This window comes from Microcebus murinus, chromosome 3, assembly GCF_040939455.1.
Source record: "Microcebus murinus isolate Inina chromosome 3, M.murinus_Inina_mat1.0, whole genome shotgun sequence".
NCBI lineage: Eukaryota > Metazoa > Chordata > Mammalia > Primates > Cheirogaleidae > Microcebus > Microcebus murinus.
Window position 1 is genome coordinate 31,304,699 of NC_134106.1, and position 24,137 is coordinate 31,328,835.

The 24,137-nt window shown below is 43.4% G+C and overlaps 1 protein-coding gene across 1 annotated transcript in view; it reads left to right on the forward strand.

Moving 5' to 3' along the window:
- Window positions 1–17,218, forward strand: part of GALM (galactose mutarotase) — a 67,113-nt gene extending 49,895 nt beyond the window's left edge. Inside the window, exons 5-7 of the mRNA XM_012788472.3 lie at window positions 13,251–13,392; window positions 14,920–15,094; window positions 16,039–17,218. Of these exons, the coding sequence (XP_012643926.1) occupies window positions 13,251–13,392; window positions 14,920–15,094; window positions 16,039–16,116 (395 nt within the window). The 3' untranslated portion in view covers window positions 16,117–17,218. The remainder of the gene's footprint in view (window positions 1–13,250; window positions 13,393–14,919; window positions 15,095–16,038) is intronic.
- Window positions 17,219–24,137: the final 6,919 nt, after the last annotated feature.

The window sequence follows — 24,137 nt, forward strand, 5'->3', positions numbered from 1 at the left end:
GGCTGGGCGTCAGAGATTCTGGGTGTATTCTGCATGTGTGTATGCATTTTACTGGAGAGAGAGAGCCCATAACTTTTATAATATTCTCAAAGGTGTTTATGACTCAAAATATCATATAAAACCAAGCCAAGTGAGTTGGCTCATGCCTGTGACTGAGGTGGGATACATTGAATACATTGAGGCCAGGAGTTTGAGATCAGCCTGGGCAACATAGTGAGACCCCTGTATCTAAAAAAACAAAAAACATGAGTACAGTAACGAAAATAACAATGCACCACAGAGGCTGAAGTGCACCTTTCTTTTGCATGAAAGATTTATGCTATAATTAATACCTGTTCTCTGAATTAAGGGAGTGGTGTGTGTATATAAGAGAGAAAGAATGCATGTGCTGTGTACCAGGTAGATACCAATATTAGCTTTATTTTATAAATGGGGAAGTCAAATCTCCATTTATATTCTCCCCAGGGAGAAAAAATTATTGAAGAAAATTTCTTTCCTGCCCATCCCCCAAATTTTTCTAGACTGTCTATGCCAGATTTCCTTTCTTTTCTCTTTTCTCTCAATAATTTTTAATTGTTATAAACAGGATGTACTTGTGCCAAGGAGTGTCTGGTGGGACTGTGGTTTTATTCCTGCACTATGTGTTGGTTGTGTGAAGATGAGCTAGAAAAAGCTCTGTCAGGAAGGAAGGGTCTCAAAGTGACTGAATGTGGGGATTCAATGACTCTCACAGTGACCATCTGTTCCTCTTCTCAGAGAGGCAGGTACGAGGGCCACCAGGCAGGGAAAAGAGCTATTTCAGATCCTGGGAAATTAAAAGCTTTGAATTAAAATTCACCCCAGGTGAATTTTCTGTCAGACACCAAGAAGAGTGTTCATGCCTAGATGTTATAAAAAAACATTTCACTGTAGTCAGTGTTTGATCAGGAGTTCCCAAGATCCAATTAACCTTCCACCCCATTTCTTAAGTCTTTTGCCCCAAAAACTTAAGTCAGAGGTAGGAGCCCATAGGACGTGTGTGACATAAACGTGTCTTGCCTGTGCCCCAGATACACCTGCCCAGGTGGCTGGAGCCATTCCCGCGCTCGTTCTCTCCTGCAGCTCGTCCAGTTGGCCAGTCCCGACGTAGCCTTCAAGATCAGGCTCCTGTCACGCCTCTCGGGAACCTTCCTGACCCCATGGCTGCCTTAGGTGCTGCTTCTCCTGCTCCACTAGAGACTTAGGAATGCCACTGTCATTACATTTGTCACACTCTCCTGTAAGTTCTTATTTTTTAAATCTGTCTCTTCTACTATATTTGAGGCTTTCCAAGGGTCAGTTTAATGCCTGGTACATAGAAGATGCCCCCAAATTGGTGAACTAACAAATTTGTGTTTGTTTTTTCCCCATTCAAAAGCAATTGCAAGGGTTAGTGTTCTTAAGGTAGAATCGCTTAAAAGTACTTCTGACCGTAAAGGGTGGGGTGTGGAGAGGGACAATAACGTCCTTCTGGGATTTGTCAAGTCAGTGCTAAGAGTGGAAAATATTACTTCTTGGCATGCTAGCAGCATACTCGTGACCTATTGCCATGTAACAAATGACTACAAGACTTCTTTTATTATCTCTCATTGTTTCTGTTGGTCAGGAATGCAGACAGGGCATATCTTGTCTCTGCACATGTTGTCCAGGACCTCAGCTAAAAGATTAGAGCAGGGACCGCAATCATCTGACGGCTCATTCACTCACATATCAGGCAGTTGATGCTGGCTGTTAGTTGGGAGGCCTAGCTAGGGCTGTCAGTCAGAACAGCCCACACATGGCCTCTCCTCGTGACTTGAGCTTCCTTACAGGATGGTGGCTGGGCTCCAAGGGTGAATGTCTTAAGAGAGGGGGGAGGTTGAAGCCACTTTATGTCTTATAACCTGTCTCAGGAAGCACACAGCATCACTTGTGCCATTTTCTTTTTTTTTTTTTTTTTGAGACAGAGTCTCACTTTGTTGCCCAGGCTAGAGTGAGTGCCATGGCATCAGCCTAGCTCACAGCAACCTCAGTCTGCTGGGCTCAAGCAATCCTGCTGCCTCAGCCTCCCAAGTAGCTGGCACTACAGGCATGCACCATCATGACTGGCTAATTTTTTCTATATCTGTTAGTTGGCTAATTAATTTCTTTCTATTTATAGTTGAGACAGGATCTTGCTCTTGCTCAGGCTGGTTTCGAACTCCTGACCTCGAGCGATCCGCCCGCCTTGGCCTCCCAGAGTGCTAGGATTACAGGCGTGAGCCACCACGCCCGGCCTTGTGCCACATTCTTAAGTCCGTCCAAGTTCAAGGGAGGAAACAGACTTCAACTCTCCATGAAGGAGTGTCCACATCACATTGTAAGAGGACGTGGGATGGGACCTAGACTGATGTGGCCATCTTTGAAAAACGCAATCTGCCACAGCCATCCTGAGGAAAAGGGCAAATTCCTCATAATAGAATGTATGTGTGAATCCCTTATGTGAGATAAGAGATGAGTCAAGACAGATGGATTTCATGAAGGCAGTTGAGTTTTTCCTTCACTTTCAGAGTGCAGGTAATTATAACTCTGTCAAGAATGCAAAGAGGAAGATTTACTCTTTTATGACAGAGATCTGGAATGTTAGAAAGTCCTGTTTCCAATGATCAGATCCACTTCATCTTCTTGCAAAAAGGAGGCAGTTGTTGAGGTCACTGTAGACCCGGTCATGTTCCCTCATTCCTGCCTCATTGGCCCTCCAGCAACACTCTTGTAATTATTCATTTTTTTCCTTTTCTTTGTTGTGATACCCTGACCACTCTCAGCTTCCCGAGGTCCTCTCTTCAATGATCTTGTCCTCCACCCTTCTCAGCTGCTCACTCCCGGTCATTGTCATTACCTCGCCGCACTGCAGCCTTCCATCATCACTGTTCAAGATGTCTGTTTTTCAGCCCCGGCATGTCTTCAGCGCCACAAGAACCTAAAATCCTTTGGTTCTACCCCCCTTTCACCATCCCTTCTCCTCCCCACCCTGTCTTGGATCAAAGTCCATCACAAGAATCACAGCCTTTGCACCTGCTCTCAGCTCTCCTGCCCCCTCCCTCCTCTTTGCACACTCCTAATAAACCCAACCCCAATTAAGCCTACCCTCCACAGCTGCCACTGTGCAGCTTCTTCTGGTCTCTAAATTCACGGAAACAGCCTCTGCTGGGTCTTCCATGCCGCCTGCAGTCAGACTTTCCCTGGGGCGGGGCGGGAGGAACGCTGCCCTTCGCTCCCTGCCCCACACGGCCGGGTCAACCCACCACCCGCCGGGCATTGCCGCCACAGCTGAAGGCACAGCCAGCCAGGGTCCAGGAGAATAAGAAATCCTCTTCAGAAAACAGCTTCTCCCTACCCACACCCCAGCTTTCTGATGGCTTCAAAACTAAAGTCTGACGACATGACATCCTCTCGAGGACACCCTTTGCATTTCCGCTTCATTTTCTGTGCGCTCTGCGGAGAGCGCTAATTTGACATCCCGTTCTATTCTTAGCGCCAAAGCACACACTCATATATGCAGATGAACCAAAGTCAGAAGAACGTGCACATTCATCATTCATTTTCCACACTCTGAGTGAGAAGAATCGAGAACTCACCTGAGGGTTTGGAGGTGGCCGGGGCTGTGGCCAAGTGGGACAGCCCAGAGTGAGGCGGAAAGTGCCTGAGGGGAGGCCTGGAGACTTTGACACTGCGGAGATGTGTCACCTCAGGCAAGTCCCTCAGCTGCCTGGCTCTCAGGCTCTTCGTCTACAACGTGAGGGGACTGGTTGAGGTAATTCCTAAGGTCCTTTCTAGATCTTTTATTCTTAGTCACAGGATATACACAGCTGCCTCTGTTTTTTCTGCCTCTACTTTATTTATTCTTCACTTTTTCAATCAAGTAAAGGTTCTGCTTCATGCCCAGAGGGTATAAAGAGAAATAAATAGGGCACAATTCTTGCTCTTTAGGAACTCACATTCCTTATAGACTAATAGCTTGATATATGTGAAAGTTGGTTATACGATTTGGGTTATTCTTGTCATACCCAACTAACTCAGAGTTGACAGGCCAGTGGGCAAAAGCACTTGGGACACATAGCACCTGCTCCAGTATTGAATTTTCTGCAAGGCCAGCTGCTGAAACTGCCTGCTGTCACCCTAAGACCAGTGTCACCTGGTAACTGCTGAAACAACCTGCCACGACTCAAAGACTAGTTTTACCTACCACAGTCACTCACCAGTTAGAGCTTGCCAGCTCCCAAAAATGTCTCTAGTGTCGGTGAGCTTTCTTTCAAAATAATACATAACATTTCTCTTTCTAATAAAATTCCCAACCTTTTTGTTCTTTGGTCATACCAAAGACCACCTGGTCTGTGTGTATGCCCCGAACTGTAATTCAGTCATTCTCGAATAAAACATTAAATTTAGAGATTCATCTCTGTTTTATTTTGACTTCGACAAATCTTACAGTTATGCCATAATGTGATGAATGTTTTGAGAAAAAGTCTGTTCTAAATATAATGGGAACAAAGTAGAAAAAGGGATTCGTTCTAGCCGTGGAGGTTGGAATCCTTCTCAGAGGAAATTATATTAGTGTTCTTAGATGACCATTTGGGCTTTGCCAGAGTGCAGTGGGCATAACAGACACAGAAAGGACATTCCAGTTTTGAGGAGGGGCCCAAAGACATGGTGAGTTCAGAGGGACACAAATGCCACATTTTCTACATACCTGACCATTAAGTGCATGAGGGAGTGTGTCAGCCAGTAAGGCTGGAAAAGATAAATTAGAGCCTTCTTTCTTTTTTTCTTCTCATTTAGCAAAAATCTCATTTTAGAACTATTCCAAGTTTCTAATTTTAAGTCAGGGCTTCTCTGTCATCCTTATGCTATCCTGAGATCTGGCCCTCTTATTTATTTATGCCATCCTTCTGATGATGTTCAAGCATATCATTTATCAAATATTTCCATATATTTCCAAGTAATAGCAGCTTCTTATTACAGAGGGAAAAACTGAAGCAAACATCAATTTGTAGATTGCTCAATATCAGGGAAATGGACTTGAAATATGCCCTGTGTCTTCCCTTCATAAAAATGTCTTGGCTTTCTTTGTTCCTTATAGTTTTTTACCTATAGCCATACTTCAAGGTAAATAATTATAAGCAATATTGACTGACCTGGAGCAAACATACTAGGACTGTCATAAGGTTTAGGTTTGTTGTTGATGTTGTTGTTGCTTATTTTGTTGACACAGAGTCTTGCTCTGTTGCTCTGGGTAGAGTGCAGTCATGGCATCGCAGCTCACTGCAGCCTCCAACTCCTGGGCTCAAGAGATCCTCCTGCCTCAGCCTCCCAAGTAGCTGGGACTACAGGCTCGCACCACAATGCCCAGCTGATTTTTTTGTTTTTCTTTTTCCTATTTTTGGTAGAGATGGGGCCTCACTCTTGCCCAGGCTGGTCTCGAACTCCTGAGCTCAAACAATCCGCCCACCATGACTTCCCAGAGTGCTAAGATTACAGATGTGAGCCACTGTGCCTGGCTAAGGGTTAGATTTTTGAGTCAAATATGGCTTTAAGGAAGAATTAAATACTGTGAACACAATGTAAGGTTAGAAAAGAAAACATAAGTTACCACTCAGAATATAAGTTGATAAGATTAAAAATCTTCGTGAGCCCATGAGAATAGCTGCTGCTTTTTCCCAGTCTAGTTATTTCATAAAGAATTATTGTTGCCTTTTTGGCCAGGTATAGTGGCTCACGCCTGTAACCCTAACACTCTGGGAGGCCGAGGCAGGTGGATCATTTGAGTTCAGGAGTTCAAGACCAGCCTGAGCAAGAGCAAGACGTCGTCTCTACTAAAAAGAGAAAGAAACTAGCTGGACAACTTAAAATATATAGAAAAAATTAGCCGGGCATGTAGTCCCAGCTACTCGGGAGGCTGAGGCAGGAGGATTACTTGAGCCCAGGAGTTTGAGGTTGCTGTGAGCTAGGCTGACGCCACAGCATTCTAGCCCTAGCAATAGAGTGAAACTTTGTCTCAAAAAAAAAAAAAAAAAAATTATTGTTGCCTTTTAAAAAGTCAGTCTGGGAGGTGATTTATCACATAAACTTCACAAAACAAAAGTGCCCAGTTGGGTCATTACCACCCAGCATTTGGCCTGTGACTTTTTTTTTTTTTTAAGACAGTCTCGCTTTGTTGCCCAGGCTAGAGTGAGTGCCATGGCGTCAGCCTAGCTCACAGCAACCTCAAACTTCTGGGTTCAAGCAATCCTGCTGCCTCAGCCTCCCGAGTAGCTGGTACTACAGGCATGCGCCACCATGCCTGGCTAATTTTTTCTGTATATATTAGTTGGCCAGTTAATTTCTATTTATAGTAGAGACAGGGTCTTGCTCTATGCTCAGGCTAGTTTCGAACTCCTGACCTCGAGCAATCTGCCCCCCTACCGCCTCCCAGAGTGCTAGGATTATAGGCGTGAGCCACCGCGCCTGATCTGGCCTTTGGCTTTAGAGATCCAAAAAGTTTAACTATTAATTCTCCCAGAACTGATCCAGGTTTTGAGGATTGGTTGTAAAGAGGCCTCTTTCTGTTGTGTCTCTAGCGCCATCTACTGGGGAAAAAAGTGCCTTTATTATTAATATTATAGAATACCTTCAGTTGACAAAGTGTCAGAAACCTAACTCAGGGAGCAAAGTAGAAGGATGAAAGCAGAGGAAGAAGCTCAGACCAGATTATGTCTAAGAAAAAGAGGATTCAGTGTATTATACTGAAGTTGCTTATATAGTGAGATGTAAGCACTAAAACAAAAATTTGAACTTTCCTTTTTTTTTTTTTTTTTTTTTTTGAGACAGAATCTTGCTTTGTTGCCCAGGCTAGAGTGAGTGCCTGGCATCAGCCTAGCTGGATCGCTTGAGCCCAAGAGTTTGAGGTTGTTGTGAGCTAGGCCTAAAATTTGAACTTTCTACGTTATCATAAACACACTCAGATGCAGTCAAATACAGACCATATGGTTAAAAAAAGTTGCTAAAAAGCAAAAACTAGACCGGGCACGGTGGCTCACACCTGTAATCCTAGCACTCTGGGAGGCCGAGGCAGGAGGATTGTTTGAGCTCAGGAGTTTGAAACCAGCCTGAGCAAGAGCAAGACCCCATCTCTACTATAAATAGAAAGAAATTAATTGGCCAACTAATATATATAGAAAAAATTAGCTGGACATGGTGGCGCATGCCTGTAGTCCCAGCTACTTGGGAGGCTGAAGCAGAAGGATTGCTCGAGCCCAGGAGTTTGAGGTTGCTGTAAACGAGGCTGACACCTTAGCACTATAGCCCAGGCAACAAAGCAAGACTCTGTCTCAAAGAAAATAAATTAATAAAAATAAAAGCAGAAATTTTGATTTTGAAAATGTAGTGCTAATAAATAAATCCACGAGCCAATTCATTGGAGGTGGGAAAAAAAACATAAAATAGATAAAGCATTAGCTAACCTATTCTATACACAAAATAAGAAATTAGTATAGGGAATAAAGATGAAATTTAAAGAACCACAAATGATTTTTTTTTTTTTTTTGCTTAACACTTTACAAATAAATATAAGAGTAATGTAGAGAACTGGGTGATTTTCTAGGAAAATATAAATTTGCAGTTGACACCTTGAAAATAAAATTTTAAGTAGAAAAATTATCATCGAAAAATAGAGGAAAATATGAGAGCATATAGAGTCGTCCAATAAAATACCTAGGAATAAATTGAGAAGCAATTTCTAAGATACATTGAGTGAAAGAAAATATCAAGGTGGAAGACAGGCTACTAGGTTTGTGTGTTTGTGAGTATACATTTAGATCCTTGGATATCTTAGTAGTGTCTTTGGAAGGCGTATGAGAAACCAGTAAAAGTGACTTCTTCTGTTGAAGACAACTGGCTATGTAGGGAACCAACAGAGAAATTCTTTCATTATATAGTATTCTGTATTGTTTACGTGATTTACCATTTAAATTGATTGCATGTGCAAATATTACCTATTCAGGTTTGGGTTTTTTTTTTTTTTTTTTTTTTTTGAAACAGAATCTCACTTTGTTGCTCAGAGTAGAGTGAGTGCCATGGCGTCAGCCTAGCTCACAGCAACCTCCAACTCCTGGGCTTAAGCAATCCTACTGCCTCAGCCTCTTGAGTAGCTGGGACTATAGGCATGCGCCACCATGCCTGGCTAATTTTTTTGTATGTGTTGCTTGGTCAATTAATTTCTTTCTATTTTTAGTAGAGACAGGGTCTTGCTCTTGGTCAGGCTGGTCTCAAACTCCTGACCTCAAGCGATCCACCTGCCTCGGCCTCCCAGAGTGCTAGGATTACAGATGTGAGCCACCACGCCCCACCTGTTTTTTTTTTTTTTTTTTTTTTGAGACAGAGTCTCGCTTTGTTGCCCAGGCTAGAGTGAGTGCCGTGGCGTCAGCCTAGCTCACAGCAACCTCAAACTCCTGGGCTCGAGTGATCCTTCTGCCTCAGCCTCCCGAGTAGCTGGGACTACAGGCATGCGCCACTATGCCCGGCTAATTATATATATATATATCAGTTGGCCAATTAATTTCTTTCTATTTATAGTAGAGACGGGGTCTCGCTCTTGCTCAGGCTGGTTTTGAACTCCTGACCTTGAGCAATCCGCCCGCCTCGGCCTCCCAAGAGCTAGGATTACAGGCGTGAGCCACAGCGCCCGGCCTGTTTTTTTTGTTTTGTTTTGTTTTTGTTTTTGTTTTTGTTTTTGTTTTTTTAAAGAAGAACCAGGGCAAAGGAAATAGATGCTTTTCAAGGATGTTTTCAAAAACCAGTGGACACCCAGCCACCAAGATGGTGTTTCTTGGGCCTGTGTGTCTCTCTCAGTGCCTTGTACCCAGGCACCCCTGAAGCTCTGTGTGAACTCAGCACCCCAGTCCTCACGTGCCAGTAGGACTCCATTTCTCAACAGCAGCTGAGTTTAAGGATGTCCTCTTTTGCCCAGATAGATTTGTGTTTCCTTTCAGCATTTAGGAACCCACAAAAGCAGAACCAAAAACTTTAAATGACTAACAGTTGTTTCTCCTTTACTTACTTAATTCTTTTAATGGTAAGGTACAACTTCCTGATTTTTCTTAGCCTCCTAAGATTTCAGGCCTACTTTGCATGCTATATATCTCACTCCTAAAAATAGTAGAAACCAATTCCTAAAATTTCTCCATCTGACCACATGAAAGGAAAAAATAATTATCACCCTAAAAGAGTATGTTAACCACCTAACATTTGTACTTACCTTTAAAATATATAAGATAGCTCTGGGTCAATAAAGAAACTTTTTAAAAAAGACTAACCTGTGGCTGGGTGCAGTGGCTCACCCCTGTAATTCTAGCACTTTGGGAGACCGAAGCAGAAGGATCATTTGAGCCCAGGAATTCGAGACCAGCCTGAGCAACATAGTGAGATCCCTGTCTCTACAAAACCTGGAAAAATTAGCCAGGCGTGGTGGCCCACACCTGTAGTCCCAGCTACTCAGGACGCTAAGGCAGTAGGATCGCTTGAGCCCAGGAGTATGAGGTTTCAGTGAGCTAGGCTGACACCACAGCACTCTATCTAGCTGGGATGACAGAGTGAGACTGTCTCAAAAAATAAAAAAAAGACTACACTGTATCATCCTTTCTTCTAAGGCTGTGAAACTGAGCCTCTTTCCTCCTCAAGAAAAAATGGGCTGATACAGAGGATTTGGCCCGATACAGAAGAATTTGGGATTCTTTGTACTTGATGCAAAATTCTGGGACCTGGCTGTTACTCACTCCTGAGTGGGCTATAAATTTAGGGAGCAAAGTGAACCTCTGCCATCATCCTATTCTGGGGTTTTCCACCTGAGCTGCTCAGAGCCTATACTGGCTTCAGCTAGAATAACTCTGGCTTTTATATATATGTATTTTATATATACAATCATCCCTCAGTATCCATGGGGATTGGCTCCAGGACCTCCACAGACACTAAATTCTGAGGCTGCTCAAGTCCCTGATATAAAATGGCATAGTATTTACATATAACCTGTGCTCATCCTTCCCTATACTTTAAATCATCTCTAGATTACTTATAATAGCTAATACAACATAAATGCTATGTAAATAGATGTTATACTATATTGTTTTTTTAATTGTATTTTATTGCTGTATTTGGGTTTTTTATTGTTTTTTCCCAAATATTTTCAATCTGCGGTTGGTTGAATCCATGCATATGGAACCCACAGATACGGAGGGCAACTGTGTATGTGTGCATATATATATATACATAAACATATGTTTTATATATTGAGCTTCTAAAAAGATTGCCTCTGAAATAAAGAATTCTACAGGAAGAGCAGTGGGCGGAGGGGGGAGTCAATGATCCAACTTCACTGTACTGATGGAAAGCCCAGGCTCAGAGAAGTGACTTCATAATATAACTTTATTTAATGTCTTTCCTGCCTCATTTGAGGCATTCTGTACTTCTTCCTACACACACACACACACACACACACACACACACACACAAATATGCCCTGTTACCTTGCACTCAAGCTATTTCCTTCACATGGAATGTCCTTCGACCTTCCTCATCCATTCAATCTCATATGATTGCACTTTGAGCCTCAGCTCAACCACTGTAATTTCCCTAAGAAGTCACCCCAGTCTGCCACCCCACGCCAGTCCAGTCCCACTGCCTGTCTTCTTTCTCACAGCTGTGTCTCCACTGGAGCGCTGGTCACACTCTGTGCTTATGAGCTGCTTATGTCTGGTTCCTCCTTTAGATTACAAGCAGCTTAAAGGCAGGTTCCATGTCTTACTCGTCTATGCAGTTTTCCTGGCTATCAGAGTGCCTGGCACACAGTTGATGTTTAATAAATGTTGTTGGAGCCAAAAAGTGGCTGAGTGAATGGCCCCCAGTCCATGGCCCTGGCACCAGCACATTCTGAGAACACACTCCAAGGGGAGGAAGGGATGGGGCCTTGCTCTGCGGTCTTCTTCACATTGTCTGGGCTTTCTTAACTGAGCTAAATCCAGAATATTTGTGTCCCCTGTTTGAAATGGTTGGGCCTAGCATCTAGGGAAGAACAGAACTGAAAGTTAGGAAGAGAATGAAAGGTGGTAAAGCAAAATGGCTCTATTTTCAGAACATAAAACCCCATTATGGCCTTCGGACAGGCGTCGCAAGAGGATTGTCTATTGAGAAATACTCTCTCCCTTGAATCTCCAGTTGAAATGACTCACAAAGTCATCTCAATTCCTCTTTTCTTCCCTTAAATCCCTGATTACTTCTTTAGTGGTTTTAGTAGAACAGAGGACATAGCACACTATTTTCACATATTTTATTAACTCTAAGATGCCACCAGTCATAAAGTTCGCCATTATTTTACATGCCATGAAGAAAGAAAAACCTCTGCCAGTTAAATCATGACATGATTTCAGAGATTTTAAAATACGAAAATGATAAAAATTGATAAAATTATACAATTGAGTATATCAACATCATAGGTTGTTGTGTAATAATATCAAGTTATGTGTTGTGTTATGTTATGTCTTGGTTTCCTCATCTGTTCATATGAGCAGTTCTGACCAGAGGAGCTCTGAGAACCTTCTGGCCTGACACCCTTGAGTTTTACCATGAAGGGATGTTCTTGACTGGGCATTGGTTCAATGACCACCAAGCCAGGAGTCCTGTCCAGATTGCTTCTATGTTTTGCTCTTCAAGAGTTGAAGGTCCCCACACCGCCCTGTCCTCCCTCAGAACTGACCACCTACCACATCATTGTGAAGAGGCCCCAGGATGGCCCATCTTGATAAGACAGAATAGACTGCACTTAAACTTGAGGAATCTGGCTTATACACAGAAAGGAAGCATGTTTGCCAGACTATAATTCTTCTAGGAACCACTCATAGACACTCAAAGCTTTCATTCAAAATATTGAATTGGGCCGGGCACCGTGGCTCACACCTGTAATCCTAGCACTCTGGGAGGCCAAGGCGGGAGGATTGCTCAAGGTCAGGAGTTCGAAACCAGCCTGAGCAAGAGCAAGACCCCGTCTCTACTATAAATAGAAAGAAATTAAGTGGCCAACTAATACATATAGAAAAAATTAGTCGGGCATGGTGGCGCATGCCTGTAGTCCCAGCTACTCGGGAGGCTGAGGCAGTAGTATCGCTTGAGCCCAGGAGTTTGAGGTTGCTGTGAGCTAGGCTGACGCCACGGCATTCTAGCATGGGCAACAAAGCGAGACTCTGTCTCAAAAAAAAAAAAAAAAAGAAAAAATATTGAAGTTGGCATAGAGTGGCATGGTCATCCATCCCAGTTTGCCTCAGACTGTCCCAGTTAACTCATGCGGTCCAGTGTTCTTACTAGTAGCTCCTGCTGTAGTTTGAGTGTCTACAGGCTACTAAGGGAAATAATGGGGTAGGGTGGTTGCCAGTGTCTCTTTAGTGAATAGTGGCCCCAAATTGTTTAAGAACCACTAATCTCGGCCGGGCACGGTGGCTCACACCTGTAATCCTAGCTCTCTGGGACTCTGAGGCAGGCGGATCCTTTGAGCTCAGGAGTTTAAAACCAACCTGAGGAAGAGCGAGACCCCGTCTCTGCTATAAAAAGAAATTAATTGGCCAACTAATATATATATATATATGTGTGTGTGTGTGTGTGTGTGTGTGTGTGTGTGTGTGTGTGTGTGTGTATAAAATGAGCAGGGCATGGTGGCGCATGCCTGTAGTCCCAGCTACTCGGGAGGCTGAGGCAGTAGGATTGCTTGAGCCCAGGAGTTTGAGGTTGCTGTGAGTTAGGCTGACGCCACGGCACTCACTCTAGCCTGGGCAACAAAGTGAGACTCTGTATCAAAAAAAAAAGAACCACTAATCTCAGGACTCCTTTAGTGTCTGGTTAGCCATGCAGGGTGCTAATCCTTGGCTACCAGCCTGGGGCTATTTCAGCACTGAAGCAAGAAATGTCAACAAGGTGATTTGACTGGGTGATTAGGACAGCCATCACCTAGTGGAAGTTAGGTGTGACTTTCACACTTAAATGACTCTGAATGTTATAACTACTGCATTTTGCAGTCAATAGCACCTTCTAATTAAGGAAGTCTGATAATTCATTCTCCTTCTTAGGATCTGGACTCCCATCTCTTTTACAAATGAAAATGAAGGCTGAGAGGGTCAAACCAGTGTGTCTTTGGACTGCTGTATATAAAGATTGGATTTGGGTCTTTATCACCTTTGTTTTCTGCCTCTTCCCACCAGGAGAAATTGCTCCAGTGCAAGGCACTGCGTTTGACCTGAGAAAGCCAGTGGAGCTTGGAAAACACCTGCAGGCATTCCACCTCAATGGCTTTGACCACAATTTCTGTCTGAAGGGATCTAAAGAAAAGCATCTTTGTGCAAGGTCAGGTACTTTTCACTTCCTGCCTCTGTAGAGAAGAGACACCAACTCCTATTTGAGGAGCTTTTCCTCTGGCCAGATCAGTAGCATTTACTCTGTTTACAGGGGACCAAGTACCACATCCCATGCTATTTGCCCAGACTGGTCTTGAACTCCTGGGCCCAAGTGATCCTTCCATCCTCACGCCGAGGATCCCAAGTAGCTGGGATTCCAGGTCCACCACCACACGTGGCCTCTGCCTGTTTTTAAGGCCCATTTTCTGTTAGAAACCCTAATTCTTCTTGGAAGAAGGAAGTCACTTCTGGCTTCACTGAGCTTCCAGAGCCCTTTGTACTTTTATTAATTTGTGATTTATGCCCTGTCACTCCCATGGCAAATTGGAGGCTACACTCCTCTTGCAGCACTCAGCACCTTCAGCCTTGTTTGATAGACAAAGTCCTGCCTCTACCTGAACACCTAATGCCATGCTTGGCACTAGCAAATGATTAGTTAATGGTTGTAGAATGAATGGATTTTAAGTTAAGCAGAGAAAATGGTTCAACCCCTAATAGAGACTTGAAACAGAACTCCAAAACCCTCCTCTGCCAGGGAGCCCCAGCACCAGCGGTGTTCCCCCTCCGTGTCCCCCACATTCCTCTCCCTGCTGCCTCCACCTGCGGAGGCCCTCCTGCCTTCTCCCCACTCACTCACATCCTGGCCTTCCTCTTCTTCCCAAGCATCTTCCCCTGAACCTCTTGGTTGATTACATGTGGTGGGGATGTTTTAACTATTTTGTGCATGTTTTGCCTCTCAATGAGACAGTAATACCCAGGCCTTTTTAAAAATCTATATCCTTTCGACACCAAGTACAGAACTGGGTAGGAACTCCTCTCTAAAGACACAGTGACTCTAATGGAAACCCACAGTGGGGCCAGGTGCAGTGGCTCACACTTGTAATCCTAGCACTGTGGGAGGCCAAGGCAGGAGTATCTCTTGAGGTCAGGGCTTCGAGACCAGCCTGAGCAAGAGCAAGATCCGTTTCTACTAAAAAAAAAGAAACCCACAGCGGGACTGTTCTAGGGAGAGACCGGACTGAAAAACAGCCCGCTAAAGCCCCACAGAAGGAGATAGTTAAATTCAGAAAAGCATCTCTTCACTCTTATAAGACAGGGCTGGTTGTTTTGCCAGGTCAAGCAGAGAGCTCCCGCTCTTTATGAAAAAGCATGTCGGCCCCTCCAGGGCCCTAAACTGCTTCTCTCTAACCTCACTGCTCCCTCCCACTCGCCTTCCCTGCTGCCTTGGGTGAGTCTGTTTTGCCATTCTCCAAAGAAGCCAAGATCAGCGTTGAGAAGTTATTATTAAGGATCCCCAAAGTCACCTGCTCAGGCCTCACCTGTGTGCCTGGGAGAATTTTCCATCATGCTCTTCCTACCTTCTTCTCCTACTTACGTCTTGTCCCTGCTCCGAGGCGAGGTCTCATTGCCAACTCAAAGCTGCCTCCCTGCCTGCTTTTCTGCTCTGGACTCACATGTGGTTTGTCTTTACCCCCAGGGTGTATCATGCCGGCAGTGGGCGAGTGCTGGAAGTATACACCACCCAGCCTGGGGTCCAGTTTTACACGGGCAACTTCCTGGATGGCACACTGAAGGGCAAGAGTGGCGCCGTCTATCCCAAGCACTCAGGGTTCTGCCTGGAGACCCAGAACTGGCCTGACGCAGTCAATCAGGTAAAGCCACAGGCTGACTTGTCACACTGGTGTTGTGTCAAGGTCACACTGTATGACCGAGGACATGACACTCAAAGTCACATAGGATTGAAAAGTCCATGTTTGTTCTCTTCTCCAATTCATGATAAACACAGAAAACCCATAGTCAAGTCACTGGTATGGCATTTATATGTTAAGAGTAAAGCTAAAATTTTGTGCCTTGAAGCCTTTAATGTTTCTCCTTCTCAATACCTTCTCATTTTCTGCAACCACACTTTTAAGCAGCTCCTCCATATCTTTTCTTCCTATTTTCTCCCTCATAACTTTCTTTTCTAGCTATTACCCAGAAGAAAGCTCCTGATAGTGCCAGCTCATGGTAAGAAGCTCACAGCTTGCACCAGAATATAAATCAACACGCTGCTTACTTCATCAAGAACACTGTATTTTGACAGAGTGTGTTTGGTGATATAGTAGGTTTTCCACTGTGGCTCAAGTTCTTTCTCTCACTGCAAAGCAATAAGAAGCAGTTCCCACACTGGCACTGGTCCACGGAACACTGGCCCAGAGACCAGTCCAGAAACATGCCCTGGGGCCAGGCATGGTAGTGGCTCATGCCAGAAATCCTAGCGCTCTGGGAGGCCGAGGTGGGAGGATTGCTTGAGCTCAGGAGTTGAGACCACCCTGAGCAAGAGCAAGACCCCGTGTCTACTAAAAAAGAAATAGAAAAATTAGCCGGGCATAGTGACACATACCTGTAGTCCCAGTTACTTGATAGGCTGAGACAGGGGGATCGAGAGAGCCCAGGAGTTTGAGGTTGCAGTGAGCTATGATGACACCACTGCACTCCACCCAGAACGACAAAATGAGACTCTGTCTCAAAAAAACAGACAGAAGCAGGCCCCGAATGGGGTAATGGCACTGCTTGGGCTGGCAAGGTGTAACCTGTGTTGTTTTCCCCTTCACAGCCCCACTTCCCTTCTGTGCTGCTGAGGCCTGGTGAGGAGTACAACCACACCACCTGGTTCAAGTTTTCTGTAGCTTAAGGAAGATATGACCTGGTCCAGGGCGGGGCTCACCAGCCTGTCTCCTGTCCAGAGAGGAGATGAAGATTGAGAAGCTTTAAAAGTGATCCTGTAGGTTAGAATCATGCAAATGGTAGTTGTCAGGATAATCAGTCAGAATATTGATTTCCCTTTCCGATGACTGGCTCCAGGCTGTGTTTAGTGACCAACTCTATTCTCTGTACGGTTCAGAGGGCACGTGAACCCAACCACCAATGCCGTCATCTAAGCCCTGACCCTAGCCCAGCAATGGTGCCAGGGACTCCTGTGCTGCTGTTGGCGCCATCTCTCCACCCTGCCTTTTTCTTTTCAACGTTTCACCCTTCCTTTATTTGACACTACTCTCATTGCTTTTCTGTTTCCTCCTCGTCTACCCCAAACCTCCATACTCTTATGCAGCAGTCCGGAGTGTTCAGAGATCATATGAGCTCATTCGGCACACTCGCAGATGGACCTCCCTTCCTCTAAGGCAGTACATGATTGACAAATGAGGGACAGGCCTAGAGAGGTTGAGGGACCCACCACAATCTAGCAAGTAAAAATTTTAGCTGGGACTTGAGTCCAGTCATGCAAATTCAAGTCCCTTCTTTGCCTCTACCTCAGTCTGCCAGGGCATTCCCGGGGCCATGGAGGGGCTAAGAGGAGTCTGAGCCTTGCTCTAAAGGTCAGAGCCAGTCCTGCTTCTCAGACTCACTTTTATAAGAAGCATTAGGCTAAATTGCACTGTCTCTTAGCTCTAGAGCTGGTCTGACAAACTGAAGATCAAAATGTCCACAAAGAATCTGACCTTTAGATTCTCTGCCTTTGGGGTTAACTGGGAAAGCCCAGCCTGGCCAAGGCACGAGAAGAAAGGCAGGCACTGGGGACACAGGAGCTGTGTTAGTGCGAGGAGACCGCCTCACCTTTCCCGGCACTGTGAGGATTACACGTTGCACCAGCAGCAGTGGTCGTGTTGTGCAGACCAGGCTGGGGCTCTTCTTTCCTGGACAATCAAATCAACTGGGTTGATTATTTTTAAAGAAATATATTTCATACTAATTTATGCTACAGTCATGAAATAAAACCAAAATCTACATCTTCAGAAGACTTCAGTTCCTTCATTCACCTTTAACTGTCAGGCACTGACCTTTGGGAAACAGACTAAGTACAGGTATGTTCTAGATTCTACTTGCTCTCCAAGAGGAGCCTAGAAGAAATTTTCCTACAGGTAAGCTGCCTAAGGCAGCCTATTGAGCTTTCCATACTTCCTCTTTCTTTGCAACTAATAGTAAACCAAAGATGTTATTTATTTTTAAATTCATTGAATACCTACTCCAGACAGTCCTCTGCTGGGTCTTTTAAGGGAGTCAAGAGGTAATGTAAGGCCGGGCATGGTGGCTGACACCTGTAGTCCTAGCACTTTGGGAGGCTGAGGTTCAGTTGTCTTCTCACTGGAGAGTAAGATGCTGTCTGCAAGCCTCTCCACTCTGAAGTTACCAATGTATACGTTAGCCAAGAGGCCTCAGAGGTGAAATATGAAGCTGACTGCAACTCATCTACCAGTTTGATTAATTGTTTGATGCAGGATTATAATATTCTGGGTACCATCAATCATTTAGGAAACTCCAGAGAAGGAAGAAGAAAGAGAAGGAATTTTTTCTTATTCACAAGTGTATGGGCCCCTGGTTCCCTCTACTTTCTTTCTATGTCATGACTGAAAATCACAGAGTGCCTTGACTGACCACTGTGTAACCCAGTCAACTGCAGGTTTTTCCCAGCAGGCAGAACCCAAACTGGGACCTTGAACATTCCCAGACCCTGATTAAAGGCATCTAGGTTGTTGCCTAAAGCAACAAAAAAACTGTCCCCAGCCCTGAGCCAAATACACTCTCATATAAACTCCATACTCTGACCCCCTCGCTGCAGACATACCTGGATAGAACACCCCTTTTCTCTCACCATCCATCACAAGGATTGCTGCAGCACTCTGAGTTCCCCTAGTAAGTGCTATGGACTGATCACCCAGTGTTAGTGCTTCTTTCTTTGGAATCCCCTGTGGGAACTCCCCTGCCACTGCTTTTGGGGTGATTTTAGCTATGGGTTCAGCGAGACCAAACAACAAGGAAACATAACAACTATAAATTTGTTCTCAATGTAATGGCCTCTATGTTTGAGAATATATTTAACAGCCAAATACTTTTGTTTTTCCCTGTTCTAAAAGAGAGTTGTTTTTATAATAAGCCAAGTCTACAGTAGCTCAAGTAAGGAGATTCACCTGTGGGGCAATTGAAATAAATTACTGGTATTTTAATGGTATTTCTAAAAGAAAGTAAAAAGCCTAAAATTGTCAAGCCATAAATCTGAGAAAAGCAAAATTTAGAGAAATTCATTTTTTGTGGCAGCAACCAATCTATCCTTTTTCATGAAACACACACAAAAGAGAACTTTGAGAAAAGACCTTCTATGTGGTTAGGATCTTATGATAAAATCACTGAAGGCCAGAGCAGGAAATACAGTTTTACAAGGTAAGATGTAATATTACTATTAAGATACTTGCACAAGCATTGCTGGAAAGACCAAGATGTCATGGTGTGGAGGTAGAACTGTTGTGACCATTAGGTGACCAAGGACAGTCTAATCTCAGAAAACTAAAGGAAGTTTAGTGTTGATAAATAAGTGGTAGTTTATGAAAAGTACAACATGAAAAAATCCAGGACTACCAGCAGAGGGCAAGAGGGAAGCAGAGCATGTTCTGGCTCCACGAGGCTGAGGTTACAGATCAACAGATTTTTGGCTGATTGGAGGCTGCACACACGTATGCCAGAGACCAGAGAGGGTTCAAGCTATTCACACCCTCCTGGCCAACTCTGAGGCTGCATGTGTGTGCAGTCTTAGAGATGAAAAAGAGCTCAGCAAAAGGTAAAAGCTAGGCCAGACTTGAAAGTAGCCTGAACATTGAAATCACTACACACAGATCCATCAGCAGAGGGCAGAAGTCTGACTGGCTGAGGTGTTTAAGCACAACCTCTGTCCAGTTGTTGGCTGACCACTAAGCTATGCATACACAGGGAAACTCCCTAGAAAGGTGAGTTTAAAAATAAACACAAGAAGCCAGGCACAGTGGCGCACACCTGTAGTTCCCAGCTACTCAGGAGGCTGAGGTAGGATCGCTTGAGCTCAGCTCAGGGCTGTAGTGCATTATGACTGCATCTGTGAATAGCTACTGCCCTCCAGCTTAGGTGAGACAGTGAGACCCTGTCTCTAAAAAATTAAGTAGAAAAACCCCCACAAAACCTCACAAGAATGCTTAAAAGAAAAAAACCTAAATAGAGATTATAAAAAAGAATGAAGCAAAACATTTGATGTTGAAAAAAGTAGTATAACTCATGAAAAGTTAACTAGAGACAGCAGATTTGAGATGGCAGAAAAATATGTGAACTTGAAGATAGATTAATAGAAATTATTTAATCTGAAAAACAGAGAAAAGAGATTGAAGAAAACTGAACAGAACCTCAGAGATCCGTAATCCTAGCACTCTGGGAGGCCGAGGCTGGCGGATAGCTTGAGGTCAGGAGTTTGAAACCAGCCTGAGCAAGAGTGAGACCCCATCTCTACTATAAATAGAAAGAAATTAGTTGGCCAACTAATATATATGGAAAAAATTAGCTGGGCATGGTGGCACATGCCTGTAGTCCCAGCTACTCGGGAGGCTGAGGCAGGAGGATTGCTTGAGCCCAGGAGTTTGAGGTTGCTGTGAGCTAGGCTGACGCCATGGCACTCACTCTAGCCTGGGCAACAAAAGACTCTGTCTCAAAAAATAAATAAATAAAAATAACCTCAGAGACCCATCAGACATTGGGCACATCAGCATATGTGTAATGGGAATCCAAGGAGAGGGACAGAAAAAAATATTTGAAAAAATGGCAAAGCACCCCAAATTTAATGAAAACCATTAATCTATAACTCCAAGAAGCTCAACAAACTCTCAGAATAAATGCAAGGAGATCCCCACCTAGACACATCATATTTAAACCAATGAATATCAAAAGCAAAGAGAAAATTTGAAAGCAGCAAGAGAAAAATGACTCATCACTACAGGGGACCATCAATACAATTAACAGCTGACTTCTCATCTGAAAAAATGGAGGCCAGAATACAGTGGAATGACACAGTCAAAGTGCTTGAAGATCAGGGATTCTATTATAACCCAAATCTGTCCTTCAAAAGCAAAAAAGAAACAAAAAGATTCCCAGATAAACAAAGACTGAGAGAATCATTGCTAGCAGACCTGACAAGAAAGGAGGAAGTCCTTCATGCTGAAAGGGAATTACACCAAAATTCATGGAAAGAAATAAAGATGATCAGAAATAGTAAATATATGGGTTAATAAAGAAGACATTGTATTTTTTCGTTTATTTTCTTAAAAGACATAAAATTGCATAAAGCAATAATTATAACACTGTATCACTGAGTTTATAACACATATACAATATATAGCACAAGGGAGGGAAGAGGAAGCCAAGCACAGTGGCTCATGCCTGTAATCCCAGCACTTTCGGAGGCTGAGGCAGGAGAATTACTTGAGGCTAGGAGTTCAAGACCAATCTGGGCAAGACCCTGTCTCTACAAAAATTTTAAAATTTAGCTGGGCATGGTGAAATGCACCTATAGTCCTAGCTACTCTGAAGGCTGAGGCAGGAGGATTGCTTGAGCTAGGGACTTAGAAGCTGTAGTGAGCTGTGATCACCACTGCTCAGATTGGTCACCACGGCAACAGAGAGAGACCCTGTCTCAGAAAAATCAAAAGGCATAAAAATGGCACATGAAATACAAAAGAAAGCACTAAGGGGAGGAAAAGAAAAAGAAGCAGACATACAGAAAACAACAACATGGCAAATATAAACCCAACCATATCAATAATTCTACTCAAAGTAGATAGATGGTTTAAATACTCCAAAAGGCAGTTTGTCAGACTGAATTTAAATGCAAGATCAAACAACTATATGCTGTGTACAGAGACTTACGTTAGATTCCAAGCCACAAATAAGTTGAAAGTAAATTAATGGAACAGATATACCATACAAACAGTAATCATAAGAGAGCTAGATTGGCTGTACTAATATCACACAAAACGACCTTAAGAAATATTACTAGCAACAGAGATGCTTCATAATGATAAAAACATCAACACATCAGCAAGCTATTATATAACCATTATAAATTCATGTACGCACACAGCCTCAGACGCTTTGAAGCAATAATTGTGGCCAGAGGCCATGCCTGGAGTTGACTTAGTGCTGGGCATATTCACTAGTTCTGGGCCGGGCGCAATGGCTCACGCCTGTAATCCTAGCACTCTGAGAGGCTGAGGTGGGCGGATTGCTTGAGGTCAGGAGTTCGAAACCAGCCTGAACAAGACCCAGACCCCGTCTCTACTATAAATAAATGAATTGGCCAACTAATATATATATATATATTAAAAAATTAGCTGGGCATGATGGCCCATGCCTATAGTCCCAACTACTTGGGAGGCTGAGGCAGGAGGATCGCTTGAGCCCAGGAGATTGAGGTTGCTGTGAGCTACGCTGACGCCACGGCACTCTAGCCCGGGCAACAGAGCGAGAGACTCTGTCTCAAAAAAAAAAAAAAAAAAAAAAATACTGGTAACTACTGCTTCAAATTTCCTAAATAGAATGTTACTTTTTGTTTAGATGAGTATTTCCTTGAGCACAGTGACCCCTACTGGTACTAATGTAAATTAAAATGCACGTTCAGCCTTTTTCATAGAAAGGTTCCATTCCAGCATGGGGGTAGAGGACACATAGAACTTTTCTTTGACTCACATGTGAGTGTTGCTAACTTCTTTATTATAATAGTGTTAAATCAGGCCAATCTGTCCAAAAACTAGTAACCCAGGAGCCTGGAACAGTTTTCAATCCTGGATGCATATTAGAATCAAAAGGGGCCGGGCGAGGTGGCTCACGCCTGTAATCCTAGCTCTCTGGGAGGCCGAGGCTGGCGGATTGCTCGAGGTCAGGAGTTCGAAACCAGCCTGAGCAAGAGCGAGACCCCGTCTCTACTATAAATAGAAAGAAATTAATTGGCCAATATATAATATAATATATATTATATAATATGATATAGTATATATAAATATAATATATATAGAAAAAAATTAGCTGGGCATGGTGGCGCATGCCTATAGTCCCAGCTACTCTGGTGGCTGAGGCAGCAGGATCGCTTGAGCCCAGAAGTTTGAGGTTGCTGTGAGCTAGGCTGACGCCACGGCACTCACTCTAGCCTGGGCAACAAAGCGAGACTCTGTAAAAAAAAAAAAGAAAAAAAGAAAAAAAAAAGAATCACAAGGAAGAGTTTTAGATTAACGTGCAGGCTTCAGTGATTTTTATTTCATTAGAATGTTTTTAAGCTCCTTGTGTGATCCTAGTATGCGACTAGGAATAAGAACCACTGTCCTAGAGCAAAAGCTTTCCCTACTATTATCTTGTAATATTCACCAATATCATGGTAAGTACAAAACTTTGTTTACCTAGAATTTCCCCCCACCTTCACAGAGCACTTCCTCAAGAAATGAGTCATGGAGGAGACAGTCTTCACTGACCAAAATTATGTCTTGATAAGGCCCTGGCACCCAAGCTAATAATCTTAGCACTCGAGATCTCCAGAGATAATTATTTTGAAGATTGTGAAGTTGAAGACAAATGTCTAAACCAAAGTTGGCAAATATTTTCCACAAAATGAAAATGAGATATTCCAGAATCACAGTGGGATAAAAAAAATAATTAAAAAAAAAGAGAAGAAAAGAAAATGAAAGAGTAAATATTTTAGGCTTTGTGGGACTTACAATCTATCACAGCTAAAAGGAAAATGTGGGCATTTAATTGAAATGATTATAAAGGTCTTACAGAAGAGAAGAGGTTCCAATTTTATACACTTGGCTTAGTGGATTAGAATTCATTTATTCATCCATTAACATTTTTCATTCATCAAACAAATATTTAAGTGTTAGCAAGTGCTAGGCAATGAGGAAACAGAAACTCTGGTTCCTGCAGTCAAAATTTGTCTTGTGGTGGCATACCTGCAGAGAAACAGGCAATATCAATATAAATAAAGGAGTCCAATATAAGAGAAGTCTGAACATGCTGAAAGAGAACTTAAGCCAGATTTTTCAACATATGGAAAATTTTCAGAGTTGGGGAAAACATGTATTTTACCAATTTTTAAAAAGTGGCTGGCCGGGCGTGGTGGCTCACGCCTGTAATCCTAGCACTCTGTGAGGCCGAGGCAGAAGCATCGCTCAAGGTCAGGAGTTGAGACGAGCCTAAGCAAGAGCAAGACTCTGTCTCTACTAAAAATAGAAAGAAATTAGCTGGACAACTAAAAATATATAGAAAAAAATTAGCCAGGCATGGTGGCACATGCCTATAGTTCTAGCTACTCAGGAGGCTGAGGCAGAAGGATTGCTTGAGCCCAGGAGTTTGAGGTTGCTGTGAGCTAGGCTAATGCCACAGCGCTCTAGCCAGGGCAACAGAGCAAGACTGTCTCCAAAAAAAAAAAAAGAAGAAGAAAAATTAACCAGGTGTGGTGGCACACACCTGTAGTCCCAGCTACTTGAGAGGCTGAGGCAGAAGGATCGCTTGAGCCCAGGAGTTTGAGGCTGCAGTGAAAGCTATGATTGGTGCACTTTAGCCCCAGAAGACAGAATGAGAGCCTGTCTCAAAAAAAAAAGAAAAAAATTAGCTGGGTGTGGTGGGTACTCCTGTAGTCGAAGCTACCTGGAGGCTGAGATGGGAAGACTGCTTGAGCCCAGGAATTCAAGGTTGCAGTGAACTATGATCATGCCACTGCACTTCAGCCTAGGCAACAGAGCAAGAGCCTATCTCTAAAAGAAAAAAAAATTATAAATAAAAGTTTAAAAAAATTGAAAAACTGTGCTGAGACACCATTTTTCAAAAAGATTGGTAAAAATCAGTAAGTTTAAAGGGCATTTATTGAAACCTTAAAAT